The 21,489-nt window shown below is 48.3% G+C and overlaps 2 protein-coding genes across 5 annotated transcripts in view; both read left to right on the forward strand.

The window, feature by feature from the left end:
* Vstm2b (V-set and transmembrane domain containing 2B) overlaps positions 1-7,010 on the forward strand; it is a 38,203-nt gene extending 31,193 nt beyond the window's left edge. The window contains exon 6 of the mRNA XM_042667758.1: positions 6,587-7,010. Coding sequence (XP_042523692.1) covers positions 6,587-7,010 — 424 coding nt within the window. The remainder of the gene's footprint in view (positions 1-6,586) is intronic.
* Positions 6,958-17,793, forward strand: Pop4 (POP4 homolog, ribonuclease P/MRP subunit). 4 transcript variants are annotated; one of them, XM_042668096.1, is made up of 7 exons: positions 6,958-7,157; positions 9,684-9,736; positions 11,901-12,127; positions 12,922-12,999; positions 13,151-13,212; positions 14,188-14,289; positions 16,601-17,793. In XM_042668096.1, exons 1-7 carry the CDS (start codon positions 7,151-7,153, stop codon positions 16,735-16,737), a joined length of 666 nt encoding a protein of 221 aa, XP_042524030.1. In that variant the 5' UTR covers positions 6,958-7,150; the 3' UTR covers positions 16,738-17,793. The 4 variants fall into 4 exon arrangements, with proteins under 4 accessions (XP_042524030.1, XP_042524032.1, XP_042524033.1 ...); XM_042668098.1 differs by having other exon boundaries at positions 11,904-12,127; XM_042668099.1 differs by having other exon boundaries at positions 11,907-12,127.
* The last annotated feature ends 3,696 nt before the right edge of the window (positions 17,794-21,489 follow it).

Here is a 21,489-nt window from a genome sequence, read left to right on the forward strand (position 1 = left end):
AGCCCTAGTACTGGCACTAAATAAATAAAGCTCCCTGGCTACCAATTTAATTAAGGAATATCAGCTCCCTTTTGTCTGCGATCTACCCCTGAAAATAAAAGGACACTTGTCATGTGAAATTCATGAGCTCATGGCCATACCTCAGTGTTCAGCACTGGATTATTTATTCTTTGGATATGAATGTCTCTTTCCTTGTTAGTAGCAAGGTCACTGGGCAGGGGAAAACCATTTCCTTGGGAAAGGGAGGAAAAGAGTTCCTTCAAAAATAAAGCAAGAGACAAGACAGATGGGCACCAATGACTCTCATCTGTTATCCTAGCTACTCAGGAGACTTAGATTTGAGAATCACAGTCAAAGCCGGCAGGGAAGAAAGAAAGAAAGAAAGAAAGAAAGAAAGAAAAAAAGAAAGAAAGAAAGAAAGAAAGAAAGAAGAAGAAAGAAAGAAAGAAAAAGAAAGAAAGAAGAAGAAAGAGAGAAAGAGAGAGAGAGAGAAAGAGAGAAAGAAAGAAAGAGAGAGAGAAAGAAAGAAGAAAGAAAGAAAGAAAGATGGAAGGAAGGAAGGAAGGAAGGAGGAAGGAAGGAAGGAAGGAAGGAAGGGAGGGAGGGAGGGAGGGAGGAAGAAAGAAGCCAGGCACCGGTGGCTCACACCTGTAATCCTAGCTACTCAGAGGCTGAGATCTGAGGATCGCAGTTCAAAGCCAGCTCGAACAGGAAAGTCCATGAAATTCTTATCTCCAATAAACCACCAGAAAAACCGGAAGTGGTGTTGTAGCTCAAGTGGTAGAGCGCTCACCTTGAGCTAAAGAGTGCCGGGACAGCAATCAGGCCTGAATTCAAGCCCCATGGACCGACAAAAAAAAAGAAAGAAAAGAAGTGAAGGAAGGGAGGGAGGGAGGGAGGGAGGGAAAGAAAGAAGAAAAGAAAAGACAAGAAAGCCAAACATGGAGCTGTGGTTTAAGTAGTAGAACACCAGCCTTGAGTAAAAAAGCTAAGGGATAGTGCTCAGGCCCTGAATTCAAGCTCCAGTACTGGCACAACAATTCAAAAAATGTTTGAAGCCTGGTTTTGGTGGTTCACATCTATAATCCTAGCTACTCAGGAGGCTGAGATCAGAGGATCGGGGTTCAAAGGCAGCCCTGGCAGGAAAGTCCATGAGACTCTTATCTCCAATTAACCACCAGAAAACCGGAAGTGGTGCTGTGGCTCAAGTGGCAGAGAGTGCTCATCTTGAGCTAAAGAGCTGAGGGACAGCGCCTAGGCCAAAAAAAAAAAAAGAGTTCAAATCACTCCATAGCTTTCTTCAAAGTAACCCTTTCTTGTCACAGATTACAATCTACCCACAAATCCTGCCTTCTGGAAGGGCTTCTCTCCTCCTCCTCCCTTCTACCTGGATGACAGGCCATCAGTGTCTGAATGTCATCTGCAATCGAGTCTCTTCCCTGCAAAGTCCTAATTTCTCTCTCCTTTTAACCTCTATCTTATTTAAGCCACTGGCTTCACACCCGCCTGCTCCGGAGGTGTTGATCGAAATCCAGTTACATTGTTTATAGAGAAATGAGTCAGCTCCTGGGTGTCCACAGCTTCCACTCACAAGTTGGTGATTCTTTAAAGTGTCAGGGAAACCAGATTCTTGACAGGCCTTGGAGGAAAAAAAAAAAACCCGCAGACAAGGGGGGTGAGCAAAAGGGAGGGGAGGAAGTAGAAAAGGACCAGACCAGGACATGTGTGCTGCTCTTCTGCCATCTAGTGGCTGAAAGAGGTACTGGGCTAGGCGCACCTGTCATCCTAGCTACTCAGGAGCCTGAGAGCTGAGGATTGTGGTTTGAAGGCATCCCAGGCAGAAATGTTCCACGAGGCTCTTATCTCCAATAAACCACTCAAAACCTGGAAGTGGTCCTGTGGCTCCAGTGCCTTGAGCACAAAGAGGCTCAGGGACAGTGCCCAGGCCCTAAGTTCAAGCCCAACAACAAAAAGGTATAACACTGCATACTAACAGGTTCAAGAACCTGGGGTGATGGAAGATGTATGTAAACTAACACAAAATAAATGCCAATAACCTATCACTCTCCAATGACCAAATAACTAGGAAAGCCAGTTCTACAGGACTCAAAAGCCACCTTATCACTGGGTGCCGGTGGCTCAAGCCTATAGTCATAGCTAGTAAGGAGGCTGAAATCTGAAGATTCTGGTTTGAGGACATCTGGGGCAGGAAAGTTTGTGACAGTCATATCTCCAATTAATCACGCCAAAAAATGGCTGGAAGTGGAGCTGAGGCTCAAGTGGTAGAGCCATAGCCTTGAGCAAAAAATGCTCAGGGACAGGGCCTACACACAGTGTGTGTGTGTGTGTGTGTGTGTGTGTGTGTGTGTGTGTGTGTGTGCGTGCGTGTGTGTAAATTGCTCAGGGACAGTGCCTACACACAGTGTGTGTGTGTGTGTGTGTGTGTGTGTGTGTCCGTGTGTCCTTATAAGCGGGGTGTTGGTGTCTCATACCTGTACCTAGCTACATAAGAGGCTGGGATCTGAGGATCCCAGTTTGAAGCCAGGCCAGACAAGAAAATCTACCTTTACCTCCAATTAACCACCAAAGTTGGAAGTGGAGGTGTAGCTCAAGAGGTACAAAGCTGAGGGATAATGGCCCAGGACTGAAAAACAAAAACACAGATATAGAAGGCTAACATGCCAATCCCCATCCTCTGCTGCCACTCTTTCCTCCTGGCATTCCCCACCGTCCATGGCAAATCAGAGGGGCGTGGCCCTTTCTTTGTGTGTGTGTGTGTGTGTGTGTGTGTGTGTGTGTGTGTGTGTGTATACACACAATATATATTAAATTACTGAGGCTTTAACTCGGTAGATTACAACATTTACAAAAAACAAAGCAAACCATATTCTTCTGTCAGGCATGGTGCAATCACAGGAAATGCTGCTGGAAATGTTTCCCTTTCATCTGAAAGTGGACAGCTGCTGGAAATGTTTCCCTTTCATCTGAAAGTGGACAGGAACAAGAAGTTTTCCTGCTATCCTGTCAGAAGTTATTAGATAAAAGGAAGTTAGAGGCTGGGCATTGGAAGCTCATGCCTGTAATCTTAGCCATTCAGGAACCATTCAATCAGGAGGCTGAGATCTGAGGATCCAAGTTTGAAGCCAGCCTGGGCAGGAAATTCCATGACACTCATATCCAATTAAGCATAAAAAGCCTAAAGTAGAGCTGTGGCTCAAGTAGTAGAGTACCAGTCTTGTTCACAAAAGCTCACGGAGAGGGCCCAGTCTCTGAATACAAGCCCCACAACCAACAAAAAAGTTAGGTTACTTAGGAGACTGATTTTCAGACAGGCACTTATGCCGATAGTTGAAGCTTGAGGCTTTGTATCTGTGTGTGTGTGTGTGTGTGTGTGCACAAGCCAGTTCTAAGACTTAAACTCTGAGCCTTGTGCTTTTGCTTCACTTTTCTGCTCAAAGCTGGTCCTCTACCACTTAAGCCACAGCTCTACTTCCAGCTTTTGGCTGGTTCATTGGAAATAAGAGTCTCTCTGATTTGTGTGCTTGGGATGACTTTGTACTACGATCCTCAGATCTCAGCCTCCTGAGTAGCTAGATTTACAGGCATGAGCTGCCAGCACCCAGCTTTAAAACTTACTTGGTGGGTGGAGGGGGGGGCTTATATATGAAATTCTTCTCCAGTTATCAACATAACAGCCTGAATGACCTACAGCTCCAATGAAAACAAAATCTGCAGGGCTAGACATAGCTGAGGAGGTATAGTACTCATCAGGCTGTGACTCCAACCCCCAGGAAGATTACAAGAAAAAGAAAAGCAACTTGGTGAACACAAATGCAGCAGTGGTACACACTAGATACTGTGTAGAAAATGAACTCTACAACTTAGGGGAGGGAGCAATGGAAGGGGAAAACTGGGAGAGAACGAGGGAAGGGGTGACATTTTCCAAAAAGAAATGTAACTTTGCCTTACTTATATAACTACAATCCTTCTGTATGTCACCTTTATAATAATATTTTCATCCTCCCCTTTTTAAAAGTTTACGTAGTACTAAAACTTAACAATCACCAACTTCGTATACAGGCACCATATTGTTTCCTCTCTCCCTCCCATCACCCAGCAGAAATGATGGACAGAACTCTGCCCTTAGACACTCCTGATAGGGTTGAGCTATGCCTTTTGGTCACACTTGGACCTTTACCCAGAGCCTTCATGCTGACAGGCACAATTCTGAGATTATGTAATACTTTATGAGCTGAGTAGGGCAGCATATTCCTGAAATTGCAGCACTTAAAGATCAAGGTCAGCTTGAGCTGCCTGGAGAGGCCCTGTCTCAAAAGTTGCTGGGGATGGGCACCTGTGGCTCACATCTGGAATCCTAGCTACTCAAGAAGTTGAGACCTCAAGATCGCAGCCTAGACAGAAAAGTTCCTGTGAGACTTTTACCTCCAGTTAACCACTCAAAAACCAGAAGTGGATCTGTGGCTCAAAGTGGTACAGCACTAGCCTTGAACAAAAGAGTTCATGGATAGTGCTCAGGCCCTACGTTCAAACCTCACAATTAACACACACAAAAAAAAATTGCTGTGGGGGTGGGGGTAATGAGAAAGGGCACAGAAATGGGAGGTAGGGTGAGTAAATGGTCACTGTATTCCATGTAAACCATGCAGAAATGGAAGCGCATAACTTGAGGGTAGGGATGGGGAAGGATGACTGAGAACAAAGGATGGATAACGGTGCTCAAGATGCTTTCTAAGCCGGGTGCGTTGCTCATGCCTGTAATCCTAGCTACTAAGGAGGCTGAGATCTGAGGATCACAGTTCATAGACAGCCTGGGCAGGAAAGTCCGTGAGACTTTTCTCTCCAATAAACCACCAGAAAACCAAAGTAGCGCTGTAGCTCAAGTGGTAGGGTGTTAGCCTTGAGCTGAAGAGCTAAGGGACAGTGCCCAGGCCCAGAGTTCAAGCCCCACAAGGATCCCTCACATCCATCCCAGGGGAACATGCAGAGGCTGGCAGGCACAGGAGAAAGATTATTACAAGGTTTATTAGAGGAGCCATATGTCCCCTGGAGAGGGAACACATGGCACCCATCCCTATCCAGGTAGCAGGAGGGACTGGGGCAGGAAGTGAGGTAGTTGGGGGCTCAGGTGGGTCTGGTGGGAGAGAGGGAGGGGCCAGCTGTATGGCAGGAACTCCAGGCTGGGAGGAGCTCAGGCCTGGGTGGAGCTGAGGACCAAAAGTGGGAATAATGCTTACAGAACCCCTTTGTACAACTACACAATTAATAATAATAACAACAACAACAACAATACTAAAGCTGCTAAGGGCCAGTGGCTCACTTTTGTTATTCTAGCTACTCAGGAGGCTGAGATCTGAGGATCACAGTTCGAAGGCAGATTGGGCAGGAAAATCCTATCTCCCAATTAACTACCAAAAAAGCCAGAAGTGGTGTTGTGGCTAACTAGACTTGAGCAAAAAGAGCTCAGGGATGAAGTATGCCAACTTCCCTAGGTCGGTGGGACTCGAACCCACAGTCGGCTAAAGGAGTCACCAACACTTAGTCAATAAGCCTAGGAACCTTTATTAGCTGCTGCAGCGTCTGACCATCAGTATACTAAGACAGTGAAGACCAGCCACCAAGCTCTCTAGCCGGCAGGGTTTTAAAGGGGCAGGCAGGTTACTCACAGGTGGCAGGGTACGTTATAGCAAGCAGGCTTACAGAAGCAGAGCTAGCAGTTAGTGATTACAAATAACAATTACGATCAACAAAGCAATACATCATAGAAGCAAAAGTTACATTTCCAGACTTCCCCTTTGTCTCATTCCTGATAAGGGTCTAGCTGACCTTTATCACAATACATTCCGAACTTCTTACTTATCTTCTAGATCACACTACCCTCCAGGTTTCCTGGCTCTTTCTGAGTTTCACTTTTATTTACCACCCTTAACCTAACTCCTTAATTTTCTCCGAGTCCTTTGTCGGCAGTTCAAAGGGAAAATGATGGATAACATTATTTGGGGTACACTTGGGAGCTTCTCTCCCAAGGGAGGAGGGCTCAGGGGAGAGAATGAGTTCCCTACACCAAGAGGGAGTGTGGCTAGACAGCAGGAGGAAGGACTTCCTGCTCGGGTGCCCTACTTCTGATGGGGGGGGGGGGGTCACCTCAAGGGGCAGTGCCCAGGCCCTGAGTTCAAGCTCCAGGACCGGCAAACACACACATACACACAGACACAGACACACACACACAGTTTCTGCTAGTCACTAATTTTGTGAGTTGGCCTTTCCCATCGCTTTAAAGGGATAAGGTTGTTCTTGAAGGCTGTAGAAAGTAACTATTATGTTCATTTTTGTTGCCTAGTCTTCATTACTTATCACTACTAGTTGGTGTGCCGGTCCTGCGCCTTGAGTTCACTACCACTTGGGCCAAAACTCCACCTCGGGATTTGGTGGTTAACTAGAGATTAAAAAAAAAAAAAAAAGGTTCATGGGATTTCCTGCCCTGGGCTGGCTTCGAACCGTGATCCGAGGTTGTAGGTTTGCAGGCGCCGGGCTGCAGAGCCGGGACCTGCAGAGCCGGGACCTGCAGAGCCGGGAGCGCAGCCCTGACCGCGGCCCGCAGCAGCAGCGACCTGGACGAAGCGCAAGCGGAGGGACGCGCGGGCCCGGCCGCCGCCGTCAGCTGCACAGCCCGGGCCGCCCCGCCCGCCTCGGTCCCTCCCGCGCCCGACCCCCCCCCCCCCCCACCGTGCGCGCTCCGAGTCGGCTCGCCTGGTTACACCCGGGCCTTCGCCAGCACTCCAGGCTCCCCCCGACAACCTAAGACATCCCAGCTCTCCGGCTGGGCCTACGAGAGACTCGGGAGGAGAGCCGTGAACGACGCCACAGGCGTAGGCTCCAGGGCGCACGCGCCCCGCGGCGGGCCGACGCCGGGCAGTGACGTCACGAGCGGCGCCGACTGCGAGCGCCGCGCGTCCCCGGCATCGAGGCCGCCCTGGTGGGTGCGCTTGTGAGCGACGCGGCCGTGGGCTCCAGGACCTTCTCCAGCGGCAATTGTGAAAACAGATTTCTGGGGGCTGAGAACTGCTGAACGAAGGAAAGAGAGCGACGCCAGCGGCCGACGTCATCCGAGCGCGCCGGAAGTGGCCCAACCATGAAGAGTAAGCGGGAGGCTCGAGGCCGCGCAGCGGGGCCGGGATCGGAGGGAAAATACCGGCGCGGGTCGCAGTGCGGTCGGATGAGGGGGATCGCGGCTGCCTGGAGCTGCTGGGTCCACCCGACTGCCCCACCTCACAGAAAGAACCAGGCCCACGGGGCTGGGAAGGTGGCTCAGTGGTAGAGCGCTTGCCTTGCATGCGTGAGGCCCTGGGTTCGATTCCTCAGCACCACATAAGCAAAAAGAAAAAAGCCAGAAGTGGCGCTGTGGCTCAAGTGGTAGAGCGCTAGCCTTGAGCTGAAGAGCTGAGGGACAGCGCCCAGGCCCAGAGTTCACGGCCCACGACCAACAACAACAAAAAAGAATCAGGTCCATCCAGGCACGGGTGGCTCACGCCTGTCCAACTAGACACGCAGAAGGCTGAGATCTGAGGATCGGGGTTCGAAACCAGCCCGGGCAGGAAAAATCTGTAGGACTCATCTCTAAGGAGCCACCAAAAAAGCCAGAAGTGGAGCTGTGGTAGAGAACAAACCTTGAGTGGAAAGCTGAGGGACAGGGACAGGGCCCTGAGTTCAAGTCCCAGAACTGGCACACCACATCACACCACACCACACACACCCGAAAAAAGGAAAGAAACAGGTCCGGAGTGCAGTTTAACCTGGCTCAGTCTCTCAGATGGGCAGAGATGTCTGCTGAAGTGCTTTCCCCTGGTCTGCTCATTGGTGCTGGAGAAGGGGCGTTCAAGGCTTTGCCTGCATCCCTCAACCTCCCGGCTCTCCACCCTTGCTTCTGATGTCAGTCCTGCTTAGACTTTCAGGGAAGCTAGCAGCCCAGCTATGGTAAGCAAGGGAGTGTAGGATCTGTAAAAATGGGTAGATTACCCTGTGATCTAGCATCTCAGCACATCTGAACTCCAGCCTAATCTGAAGGATTGTATAGAAAATGTAATGAGATTTTTTAAAATACCTAATGTAGATTTTAACCAACTGGCCTGGCAAGCAATAAGCGTTCAACAACCATTATATGTGTAATGTTGCAGCAAAATCTCCCACTCCAACCTAGGCATCTGACACAGCCCCTGAGATCCTAGGCTCTTTTTTTTTTTTTTTCCTCAAAAAATGTTTGTGCCTAATTTGGGGCTTGAACCTCTGTGCTTGTCCCTGAACTTTTTCACTCGACTCTGATGCTCTACCACTTTAGCCACAGCTCACTTCTAGCTTTTTGCTGGTTAATTGGAGATGAGCCTCTCATGGACTTCCCTACCTGGGCTGGCTTCAAATTGTAGTCCTCAGATCTCACCCTCCTGAGTAGCTAGGATTACAGGCATGAGCTCAGCTCATTTTCTCTCCAATTGGAGGCCTCATCTTGCATTTGGGAGACAGCTAGATCTTGTACATAAAACTTGTAATCACGTTGCTTTGTGTGATCAGATAAACACTAGGGATTATTACCAGCACAAGCAAACAGGAATGACATTTATAGACTGACTTGTGAGCTAAAATTTCTTATCACTGGCCTTTAAACTAGGCCTTTGTCCCCATTCTTCCTCTACTCATAGACATATGCTCTCGTTAAAACCACCACCATGATTCTTTCCTTCAGAACCTAAAAAGAAAAACAGTATAGAATTCTGGTTTATAGAGTTCTTGACATCTGATTGTTTATATTTAGAGTCTAAAGGAAAATTACTGTATTTTAACAAGTTCGGTTATATATCTTCCAATTTTTTTATTTTTTATTTTTTGGTTGGGCTTGATTTCTGGACCTGGGCACTGTCCTTCAGCTCTTCAGCTCAAGGCAAGCGTTCTACCATTTGAGTCACAGTGCCTCTTCTGGTTTCCTGGTGGTTAGTTGGAGCTAAGTCTCACAGACTTTTCCTTCCTGGACTGTTTTAAACCATGACCCTTAGATCTTAGCTTCCTGAGTAGTTAGGATTACAGGCGTGAACCATGGGCACACTGCTCTCTTCCAATTTTATGGATACTAAAATGTGGAAAACTTTTTGTTGTTTCCTTTTTTATTGTTTTTCTGTTAATGCTGAACTTGAACTCGGAATCTGGCCACTCTCTTAGCTTTATGGCTCAAGGCTCTCTATGGCTGCCTGTGGGTGTGCACACACGTGCACACATACACACACACACACCTGGGACTTGAGCACAGGGCCTGGAGCTTGAACTAGGGCCTGGGCACTGTCTCTGAGCTTTTTCAACTCAAGGATAGCACTCTGAGCCACATGTCCACTTCCAGCTTTTTAGCGATTAATTGGAGATAAGACTCATAGACTTCTTGTTTGGGCTGGCTTTGCGCTGTGATCCTCAGATCTCAGCCTCCTGAGTAGCTTAAGATTATATGTGTGAGCCAACCAGCACCTAGCTGAAGTTTTACACTTCATAGTAGCCTAATTCTCAACCTTTTTTTTTTTTTTACACTGAATCTCTGAATGTAGCTGCCTTTATGACTAGAAAACCCTTGAATGCCATGCCTATGCCCAACAGGAAATGATTGTATTTTTTTTCTTTTAACATTCCAGGTATGATCTACCATGCCCTTTCTCAGGAAGAGGCTGAAAAATATGATGTGCAGGTACAGTTCTGGGCAGGAGGTGTATGAACAACACAGGTGATGCCAGTGTGACTTGGTGTTGTGCAAGCCTCTAGTACTGGTTTATCTGCCCTTTCCCAGGTCGTTTCCTCATCTTTCTTATAGATAGCTTAGCTCCGCCCAGTTCAAGTGGGCTGGCTTTCTTCCCCTTGCCAGCTTCCTGTCCTATTGTGCCAAAGTCAGCTCTGATGAACTTGGCCTTCCATGGTAAGGGAACACCAGACTGTATTCATCTTAAACCTGATGAACACGATGCCCCCTTGCTTTGTGAGGAAGACCCCCAGTCAAAGTCTCTCAGTGCAAGCTGGGTACTTGTATTCATTCCTGTAAACCTAGCTATTTAGGAAGCTGAGATCTGAGGATCATGGTTCAAAGCCAGGCAGGGTAGGAAAGTCCTTAAGAGTCTTAATCTCCAGCAAACCACCAAAAAGCTAGAAGCAGAGCTGTGACTCAAGTGATAGAGTATTACCCTTGAGCAGAAAAAACTCTGGTGCTGGTATTAAGGCTCTGAAGTCAAGACCCAATAGTAGCACACACACATACACACACACACACACATTTCTGTCAGTGGACTGTACTTTGTCCCTTGGGCAGAGGTCCTCCTGTGGCTCACATCACATTGTAGCCTTGCAAACAAGATCTGAGAAGATTATAGTAAATCATACCTGTCATCCTAGTTACTCAGGAAACCGAATCTAGAGCTCCTGGTTCAAAGTCAGTCCAGGCAGGAAAGTCTAGCCTTGAGTGAAAAAACTAAGGGTGAGCATGAGACCCTGAGTCTAAGCCCAGTAATGGGAGGGAAGGGGAGAAAAGAGATTTTTGTGTGTGTGTGTCGGTTGTGGGGCCTGAACTCTGGGACTGGGCGCTGTCCCTCAGTTCTTCAGCTCAAGGCTAGTGCCCTACCACTTGAGCCACAGCACCACTTCTGGCTTTTTCTGCTTATGTGGTGCTGAGGAATGGAACCCAGGGCTTCATGCACGCGAGGCAAACACTCTACCCCTGAGTCACCTTCCCAGCCCAAATGAGAAATTTTTGAAAGACCAATGTATCTTCATTTTGCCTCTCCATGAAAGAAAAATCACAACTACTTAAAAGAATCTAATTGTCTTCCTGCATCGATAATGATGGGAAGGAATTCCTTTTTCTTTAGCATCTAAAGGAATTGTGGTGCTTGTGGAGCTGTGGTTCAAGTGGTAGAGCACTAACCTTAAGAGAAAAAAAAAGCTCAGGGACAGGCCGAGTTCAAGCCCAAGGATCAGGAAAAAAAAAAAAAAAGGCTCAAATCTGTAATCCTAGTAACTCAGGAAGCTAATATTTGAGGATCATGGTTATCACCAGTGAACCACCAGAAAACTGGAAATGGAGCTGTGGCTCAAAATGGTAGAGTGCTAGTCTTGAGCAAAAAAGTTCAGGGACAATGCCCAGGCCCTGAGTTCAAGCCCCACAACCGATTTAAACACACACACACACACACACAGACAAAATAAAACTAGAAACACTTGGAGTTTTTCCAGAATGACCCCGAAGTCCCTAAGGCCTATGTTCCTTCAGATTAACTTGACACTGCCGTGTCATGCTTCTTTTGTGCCCATAGTGGGGCTTGAACTAAGGCCTCCTGCTCTTGCTTGGCTTTTTCATTCAAGATTGGCATTCCACCACTTGAGCCACACCTCCACTTTCCACTTACTTGCTGGCTCATTAGAGATATGAGTCTCCTGGGCCAGGTGCTGGTGACTCACACCTGTAATCCTAGCTACTCAGAAGGCTGAGATCTAAGGATCGCAGTTCAAAGCCAGCCCAGGCAGGAAAGTCTGTGAGACTCTTATCTCCAGTGAACCACCAGAAAACTAGACCTGGAGCTGTGGCTCAAAGTGGTAGAGCAAAGAAGTTCAGGGATACATCCAGGCCCTAAGTTCAATCCCCACAACTGGCCAAAAAATTAAAAAAGGAGTCTCATGGACTTTCCTGGCTTTGAATCATGATCCTCAGATCTCAGCCTCCTGAGTAGCTAGGATGTCAGGTGTGAGTTACAGTTCCCGGCTTGGCAGCAGGAAAACTGGTGAGCCTTGCTGAGTAGATGACAGGTCCGCAAAGGCACTGGCTTTCAGGAGTGGGGAAGCCATAAGTACCCCACCATGTCCCCTTACAGCAGCTAGGAGCACAGCGGGCAGAGGCCTTTGTAAAGGCCTTCCTGAAGCGGAGTGTCCCCCACATGAGGCAGCAGCTCTGTGAGGACCAGCTGCAGCGCAAGGCTGTGGTCCTGGAATATTTCACTCGCCGGAAGCAAAGGGAGAAGAAGAAGAGATCGAAAGGCCTCTCTGCCCGGCAGAGGCGGAGCCTGCGGCTGTTTGATATCAAACCAGAGCAGCAAAGGTAGGCTCTCCTCTCCTGACCCTCCCGCCTGCTGAAGCCCACAGCCCCTCTCCTCCATCAGCCACAAGGGGGCAGCCGTCCTTCACCAATTCTGCTGGGCTTGGCCTAATGCCATGGACTACTCAGTGTTGGGCTCCCACCAGGGACAAAGTGGGTGCCTGTCAATGGCTCGTGTCTGTAATCCTGGCTATTCACTGGGCTGAGATCTGAGGATCGCTGCTTGAAGCCACCTAGTCAGGAAAGTCTGTGAGACTCTCACCTCCAGTGAACCACCAAAAAGCCAGAAGTGGAGCCGTGGCTCAAGTGGCACAGCACTAGCCTTGAGGGAAAAAGCTAATGGACAGTGCCCAGGCCCTGAGTTCAAGCCCCAAGATTGGCATCAAAAAATATTTTAAAAAGTCTCATACTAATGACTTAAGCAAGATTAAGACTCATTTCTCTCTTGAAACCATTCCACATGACCAGCACCTGGGCTGGGAGGCAGTGCCCATGGCCACATCACCTTTAGAGCTTTTCCTCATGGACCCAGATGGCTGCCTGCACTCTAGCCATCAGGACTGCATCTAAGACAATGGAAAAGAGTGGCGGGCAGAGAGGAGTCACTGCTAACTCTTCTGGAGAGCAGAATCTCAACCTCTCAACATTTGTAGCAATGGGGGCAGTCGAGGTTCAGGAGATGAAGGTGTTCACAGTTTTATTCAGACTTCCTCCCCACCCAGTGTCCCCCAGACCGCCGTTCCTCAGGTAGACCCCATGCTCCTGTTTAACCTTCTGCCCTGTCTGACTTCTCACAGGTACAACCTTTTTCTCCCTCTGCATGAGCTCTGGAAACAGTACATCCGGGACCTGTGCAATGGTCTGAGGCCAGATACGTGAGTTGCATTTCTGAGCCTTATAGTAGAGATGGGGTCATTGTGAATGCAGCCTGAGAAACTGGCTGTGTGTGCAGTGTGTGGCTGGAGCATGGGCCGGCCAGTACCTCCTCACTGGAGTGTAAGTTCAGGCTTTCTCTCTGCTTCTCAGGCAGCCACAGATGATTCAGGCCAAGCTACTCAAGGCAGATCTTCATGGCGCTGTCATTTCAGGTAATTGGTTCAGAGCTTTGGTCACCTGGAAACAATCATTCACTACTAGGTTGCAGCGTGGACATCTCCCTGTACCCTGTGAGCTCCCTGCAGGGTGCTCCAGATCCCAGCCTCAAGGGCAGAGACGGCTGTGGCCATTGATTTTATTTTATTGCCGGTCCTGGGGCTTGAACCCAGGGCCTGGGCGCAGTTTCTTTGCTTTCTTGCTCCAGGCTACTGCTCTTCCACTCAAGCCACATCTCCACTTCCAGCTTTTTGGTGGCTCACTGGAGATCAGAGTCTCACAGACTTTCCTGCCCAGTTTCCTGGCTGGGAAGTGCGATGCTCAGGTCTCAGTCTGCTGAGCAGCTAGGAGGACAGGAGTGAGCCACCACTCCCCAGCAGGCAGGTGTTTTGTTGTTTTGGTTTTTTTTATCTAGAACCTGTGACATTTTGACTCTAGCCAAGCAACCAAATTTGGGCCTTGATGATGCTGGATGGGCATGTGACACCCCCCCCCCCCCCCCCCACACACACACACACCTCATAAGAACAGCAAAGCTGGACGCCGGTGATCACACTGTCATCCTAGCTCCTCGGGAGGCTGAGATCTGAGGATCGCAGTTCAGAGCCAGCCCATGCAGGAAAGTCCATGAGACTCTTCTCTCCAGTGAACCACCAAAAAGCCAGAGGTAGAGCTGTAGCCCAGGTGGTAGAGCACCAGCATTAAGGGGAAAAAAAAAAGCTAAAGGATAATACCCAGGCCCTGAGTTCAAGTTCCAAAACAGGAAGGAAGGAGGGAGGGAGGGAGGGAGGGAAAGGAAAGGAAGGAAGGAAGGAAGGAAGGAAGGAAGGAAGGAAGGAAGGAAGGAAGGAAGGAAAGACGGACAGCTGCAGTTGCCAAGGGACAAGGGACGGGAAGCAGTTGTGGCGTGTCCACTATCTGGGCTCTTCTCCAAGGCCAAACATCACCACCTCTGCCTTTCTCCTTTGCAGTGACAAAGTCCAAGTGCCCCTCGTACGTGGGCCTGACCGGAATCCTCCTCCAGGAGACGAAGCATGTGTTCAAGATCATCACCAGAGAGGATCAGCTCAAAGGTGCATGGCTGGGGCTCCCCAGGCTGCCTCATCCCTTTCCCTGATGCCCAGGCCCTCCAAGGACAGCAGGGCGGGCTGGCTAATGAAACTGGTATTTTGTTTTTTTTATTGTCTGTTGTGAGGCTTGAATTCAAGGCCAGGGTTGTCCCTAAGCCCTTTTTGCTCAAGGCTACTGCCCTACCACTGAGCCACAGCTCCATTTCTTGTTTGGGGATGGTTCATTGGAGATAAGTCTCACTGATTTTCCTGCCTGGGCTGGCTTCAAACCTTGATCCTCAGATCTCAGCCTCCTGAGTAGTGAGGATTACAGGCATGAGCCACCAGCACCAAGCTGAAACTTGGTTTTTTAAGGCCCCAAGCCCCATAATTCAGGAGTCCACATTAGATCTAGTCCTTCACCCACATAGGTCAAAGAGTCTTGGTAAAGGGCAGAGAAAGGAGATTTGTTCTGTGGCAGCCAGGAAAGTCAGCACTTCAGTTCATCTTCAGCCATTTTCAGGGGTGCACACATTGGCTTCAGGTTCAGTAGGGAGAATTGGGGGGCAGAGAGTGAGAAAGGCATGCAGAGTTAAAACAACCACAAGTCACAGGTGTGGCCTGGTCGATCATGAGCTCAGTCTGTCCTTGGAAGAGTTCTGGGGAAGTTATTTCTTTGTTACTGGAACAGAACAGGAACAAGATGGGCGCCTGAGTTCTTGGTTGTTTTGAGGTGAAAAGAAGACACTGCTGCTTGTGTGAGGGGCAGTTTGCCTTCCACACAAAGTGGCGATCTGTGAACCTGGTCTCTCTTGGAGCCCATGGTGATTGCAAATTTGAGGGCAGCAGAGAAAAGCTCAGATCAGAAGGCACAGACTCAAAGTTGGAGGACTATTAATTCATTCAAGGACACAGCAAAAACATCTTTTAAGTGGCTTCTGTGTGTGTGTGTGTGTGTGTGTGTGTGTGTGTGTGTATACATACGTGTGTACTGGGGCCTAAACTCAGCCTGGGCACTGTCCCTTAGCTTTTTCCACTCAAGGATGGCACTCTGCCACTTGAACCGCAGCTCCACTTCTGGCTTGTACTGGTTCATTGGATTAAGAGTCTCATATCTTCTTGCCCAGGCTGTCTTTGAACCAGGATCCTCGGATCTCAGCTTCCTAAGTAGCTAGGATGACAGGTGTGAGCCACCCGCACGTGCCCAGCTTCAGTTGCTTCTTAGGCTGATTTACATGTTGCAAATACATCATGGGGAGGGGAGCTCTTCTGGGGTTGTGGCATAGTCCCACCTGTTTGGCCTCCACTTGCCAACATCACTGCCAGAGGTCTGCAGTTAAAGAGTCAGCAAGAGTCCAAAGTAGTTCTTGCTCCTGAGTTTCTGAGACCATCCCCAGTTTGTGTTGGCTTTCTGGGTCTCCCCCACCCACTGAATTTCCCTAGCCACCTTGTCTATAAACCCAGGGTCATCAAACAAAAGTTGGCAGGATTTGCTCTTTTTTGTGTTTCAACACTTTTGGTTGATTGGTTGGTTGGTTTGTTCTCTGGGGAGGGAAGCCAGGGTTTGGAACTGCCGAACTGCACCTCAGTCCTATTCTCTAATTCTGCACATTTCCTTCTAATGTCCTGCATAGTGTTGTGCTGTTATTGCAAGCCTCAGAACGTGAGGGGACACCTCCCCTCCCCAGCCTAAGGAGCCTTGAGCAAGAGTAGAAGTTATGTAGAGAAGGATTGGAGGTATGGATCGCTTGGTAGAGCACTAGCCAATGAGAGAAAGTGGCAGCAGGTACCAAATTTGATACCTGGTCTTGGACCAAGAGGAGGGAAAAAAAGAAGTTATATGGGAAAACTTGTTCTTGTGGCTTGAAGCTCTGGACTTTGGTGCTGACCTCTGACCCTACAGGCAATACCTGTTTGCTTTTAGTGGGGCTTGATCTCAGGGGCCTGGGTACTGTCTCTTAGCTTTTGGCTCAGGGCTGGTGCTCTATCACTTGAGCCACAGCTCCACTTGCAGCTTTTTGGTTATTAGAGATAAAGAGTTTCATGGACTTTCCTGCCCAGGTTGGCTTTGAACCACATTCATCAAATCTCAGCCTCCAGAGTAGCTGTGATTACAGGCATGAGTTACCAACCCAACCTACCTGCTCAGTTTCACTAAAAATGCCAGTCACTTGGCCTCATGGTGGGGTGACCCTGGACTTGTTAACCCTTTGGACTCCCTGATTTCCACCAGCTTAGTCTAATATAGATTCTTTATGAACGACCTTCTACATAAAAGCGGATTTACTGCCTGGTTTTCCTTACTCTCTTTTTCCTGCTTTGTTTTTATTTCCAGTGATCCCCAAACTAAACTGTGTGTTCACAGTAGAAATCGATGGCTTTATTTCCTACATTTATGGGAGTAAATTCCAGCTGCGGTCAAGTGAGCGGTCTGCCAAGAAGTTCAAGGCCAAGGGAACCATTGACCTGTGAACTCGGAGGCAGCTGAGACCTGATACCCGGGCTGCCCCAGCTTTCCCTGAGGAGATCGGGTTACAGACCTCTGCACACAGTGCCACCCTGCAAGGGACCTGGGGGGCATGGAAGGAAGCAGGACCTGACATTTCTGGGTGACGGCCCTAGAGAGACAAGATAGGCAGAAATCACAAGAACGAGCCCTGGCTGACCGAAGCATAGGATTGTTAGTTTATATCTTTAGACTTACCTGTTTTCTAGATGTTCTGGAATGTTTGTTTATCATGCAGTAATAAAATACACTCATAGGCATAAATACTCTGCAAATTAGAAATCACTGCTACTGGGCACTACGGCTCATACCTATAATCCTAGCTACTGAGGAGGATGAGATCTGAAGATTGCAGTTCAAAGTCAGCCTCGACAGGAAACCCCAGGCGACTGATTTCTGCTTAAGCAAAAAAAGCTGAAAGTGGTGCTGTGGTTCAGGTCCCCAGTACTGGCACACACACACACTTTTTTTTTTTTTAATTGGCAAAGAGCAAGCAGAAAGCATCTGGCTCCGAGCTGCACTGAGACCTGACTGAAGCCAGCCTGGGACCAAGATGGCCACGTGCTTGCTCATCTAAGACCCCAGCTGTCGCCTCTAATGGCTGATGTTTGAGGACCATGGGCTCCAGATGGCGTTCCGAAGTCTCCCAGCTCCACGCTCTGGCCTGTGAGTGCAGATGTGGGACTCTGGGTTAGCCATTCTTTGGATACTAAAGAAGGTCACCAAATAACTGGTCCCGTCAGGTTCTGAAAAATAAACATGAAACACGCCTCCAAAAAGCTGTAAATTATGCCAAATAGCTTTCTTTCTGGACAATGGCTTTTGTGTTAATTTAGTTTGCATTTCTTCACTATAATGTCTCATTAAGACATCTGTTCAGTGTCTATAATATTAATTTAAGAGAAGGGGTTCTAATAGAAATGGATTTGGAATCGTCCATTTAATTAACCCCAAGGGCCTTGAATGGATATCTTAAATAGATACCATTAACAAGAGTGCTAGACAAATTAAAATTAGAGTCAATAACATTCTTGTTAATTCTTGAGCTGTGAAGGACAGGCAGAGGTGCGCTCCACACACACACAACATCCCATCTTTTTTTGGGCCAGTTGTAGGGTTTGAACTTGGGGTCTGGTGGTTCTATCCCTGAGCTTTTATACTCAACGCTAGCAGTCTACCACTTGGAGCCATAGCTCCACTGCCAGTTTTCTGGTGGTTCATTGAAGGTAAGAGTCTCCTGCACTTTCCTGCCCCGGCTCTCTTTGAATCACAATCCTCAGATCTCAGCCTCCTGAATAGCTAGGATTACAGGGGTGAGCCACCAGTGCCCACCTACCATCCAATCTGTCACCCCTGAGCACAGCCAGGGTAGACAGACCTCAGCTTTATTCAAAGATAATGGTAGTCTTCAAAGCCAGCCTGAGTCCGTGAGACTCTTATCTCCAATAAACCACTAGAAAACCGGGAGAGCGCTCACCTTGAGCTGAAGAGCACAGGGACAGCGCCCAGGCCCAGAGTTCAAGCCCCACAACTGACCAAAAAAAAGATAATGGTAGTCTCTAGCCACATAAGACAGCAACATCCTCACTTTCCCACATCTCTGATAAAGATGAGTTTCCTCTTTGGTTTTGGTTTCATTTGTTTCTTTGTTTTTGTACAGTACTGGGACTTGAACTCCTGGCCTGGGCACCATCCCTGAACATTTTCCATTCAAGGCTGGCATTCTACTAGAGCCAAAGCTTTTTGCTGGTTTATTGGAGATAAGAGTCTCTCCTCAGATTTCAGCCTCCTGAGTAGTTAGGATGACAGGCAGGAGCCAGTAGCATCTGGCCTGACCAATTTGTGTTAGACTGGGTGTTGAGGTTCCTGCCTGTAATAGCTACTTAGGAGGCCAACATAGAGACTTTCTGACACTAACTAAAAAAGAAAAAAGAAGTAGAAGAAGAAGGAGAAAATTTCTGTTCTTTCTCTGTTACACTTCCCTTGGGAACATTATTGGCTAAAGAATACCTAGGTCTATTATGCGGATACGAATAGATACCTGAAATCATTTAAAATCTCTCTGGCAATCTTTTTCCTCAGCATGGCCCCAGGCTACCCTAACGGAGTTTGCCTAAAAATCAGATTTAAAGTAAGCAAATGCCAAGTTCCTAGAAAAATCAGTTTCTTGCCAGATTCACATTGTTGTCTCCCTTGACCTCCCCAAGTATTGTCTTTCATGAGTCTTGGACTTCCAGAGACCAAGAATTCAAGCACCAGGCATTGAGGCTCACACCTGTCATCCCAGCTACTCAGGAGGCTGAGATCTGAGGATCATGGTGCAAAACCAGCCCAGGCAGGAAAGTCTGTGAGACTCAGATCTCAAACCACCAAAACCTCAGAAGGGGAGCTGTGGCTCAAGTGTTGGAGGACTAGCTTTGAAAAGAAAAGCTCAGAGGCACACCCAGGCACTGAGTTCAAACTCTAGGACCTGTACCAAAATAGTAATAATGACTCCCTCCTCTGGGGTCTTGCTTCCCATAATTTGGCAACCATGAGCAACCACCACCACCTTCCCAGTTCCTGGGTCCTTGATAAAATAAGCACCTTGAACACAGGAAGGGGGTGGTAGAGCACTAGCTAATGACTGAAAGCATCAGGTAGTGAGTTCAAGTCCTGATCTTGGACCAAAAATAAGACAAAAGAAACATAGAAATTAAAATTAAGGCTGGGAATGTGGCTAACTGGTAGAGGAGTGCTTGCCTAGCATGCATGAAGCCCTGGGTTCAATTCCTCAGTACCACATACACAGAAAAAGTTGGAAGTGGCGCTGTGGCTCAGGTGATATAGTACTAACCTTAAGCCTAAGAAGCTTAGGGACAGTGCCCAGGCCCTGAGTTCAAGCCCCAGGACTGGCAAAAAAAAAAAAAATTAGCCAGGCGCTGGTGGCTCACACCTGTAATCCTAGCTACTCAGGAGGCTGAGATCTGAGGATCGCGGTTCAAAGCCAGCCCGGGCAGGAGAGACCGTGAGACTCCTATCTTCAATAAACCACCAGAAAACCGGAAGTGGCGCTGTAGCTCAAGTGGTAGAGCGCTCGCCTTGAGCTGAAGAGCTGAGGGACAGTGCCCAGGCCGAGTTCAAGCCCCATGACCTACCAAAAAAAAAAAAAAATTAAAAATAAATCAACTTTTTTTAAAATAAAAAAGAATCAGCCATTTTGGGGTTGGAGGCGTGGCTCAGTTGATAGAGTGTTAGCCAGTGACCCAAAGCATCAGGTTCTGAGTTTGAGCCCCAGTCTCACATCTAAAAAGACACATGAATAAAGCTTGTGCGTGGGGGATCCCCAGGCCCTTGGAACACCCCAAAGCTACAACACTCTTCCAGACATGGCACCCCCACGTTTTGAGGGCTTCCTTTCCAAGCTGTCCACGTCTCCACAGCCTAGACTCACGGGGAAACCTCAGAGCTGAGGACCTGTGAACCCAGCATGGTGTACATCAACACACCACTCCCACAGCCATCGCTTTTTCTTGGCTTGTCTTTTTTCTTCTTTTTTTCTTTTTTCAGTGCCCATCCTGGGACTTGAACTCCAGGCCTAAGCACTGTCCCTGAGCTTCTTTTACTCAAGGCTGAAGCTCTACCACTTGAGACACAGTACCACTTCGAGCTTTTGGGTAGTTCATTGGAGATGAGGGTCTCATACAGAGTTTTCCTGCTCAGTCTGGCTTCAGACCTCAGTCCTTAGATCTGAGCCTCCTGAGTAGCCAGGATTACAGGCGTGAGCCACTGGTGCCCAACTTCAAGGCTTGTTTCCTTGCAAGCATGAACCCTTGCCAGCTTCGGGCTCCTGGTGATGCTTGCTGCGGAATTTAAAGACTGCAATAATTATTGAACACCTTATTATCTGCTTATTATCTGGCTGCCTAATTAATGTAAATGAGAATTACGGCCTGTGCACCCAGGCCTATGTTTCTCCACAGAAAAACCTGCCAGCCATTTGGGCCTGTGCCAGAGGCTTTATGGGGTGGCCTCTGATCTGCTTTTTTTGAATAAAAGGTAAGTCATGCCAGGTGCTGGTGGTTCAAGCATGTAATCCTACCTACTCAGGAGGCTGAGATCTGAAGTATTGCAGTCCAAAGCCAACCCCCAGCAGACAAATCTGAGAGAGGCTGGTCTCTAATTAACCACCCAAAAGCCAAAAATAAGAGTGTAGTTCAGGAGGCAGTGTCATCTTTGAGTGAAAAAAGCTCAGGGACAGCAGCACGCAGGCCCTAAGTTTAAGCCCTAGGTCCAGCACAAAAAAAAAAGGGGGAGGTGGGGCTGGGAAGGTGGCTCGGTAGTAGAGTGCTTGCCTCACATGCATGAGGCCCTGGGTTCAATTCCTCAGCACCACACACATAAGCAGACAAACCCAGAAGTGGTGCTGTGGCTCAAGTAGTAGAGCACTAGCCTTGAGCTGAAGGGCTGAGGGACAGCGCCCAGGCCCAGAGTTCAAGCCCCACAACAGACCCCCCCTCCAAAAAAAAAAGTAGTGATGCTAAGAAATAAAAACAGAAGGGGTTTTAGGTGCCACAAATGCAGGAAATTGGGGCTGGTTTTCTGGAAGGGATAGAAGAGGTGACACCCACCATGCTGGCTCTTTCCTCTCTGACCCCAAGCTCAATGAGATCTGTACCTTTCTAGGCCTCTTCCCCGGATGGGAGCTAATGACAATGTTCCTCCAAGGCCCATCCCCT

Source organism: Dipodomys spectabilis, unplaced genomic scaffold, assembly GCF_019054845.1.
Source record: "Dipodomys spectabilis isolate Male_0828 unplaced genomic scaffold, ASM1905484v1 ptg000422l, whole genome shotgun sequence".
Taxonomy (NCBI): domain Eukaryota; kingdom Metazoa; phylum Chordata; class Mammalia; order Rodentia; family Heteromyidae; genus Dipodomys; species Dipodomys spectabilis.

What these genes read in the sequence shown, in the direction of transcription:
- Pop4 (XM_042668096.1), top strand. An exon ending in AATGGTCTGAGGCCAGATAC is followed by an intron (nt 13,000 to 13,150) that starts GTGAGTTGCATT and finishes TCTGCTTCTCAG; the next exon opens with GCAGCCACAGATGATTCAGG. An exon ending in TCATGGCGCTGTCATTTCAG is followed by an intron (nt 13,213 to 14,187) that starts GTAATTGGTTCA and finishes TCTCCTTTGCAG; the next exon opens with TGACAAAGTCCAAGTGCCCC.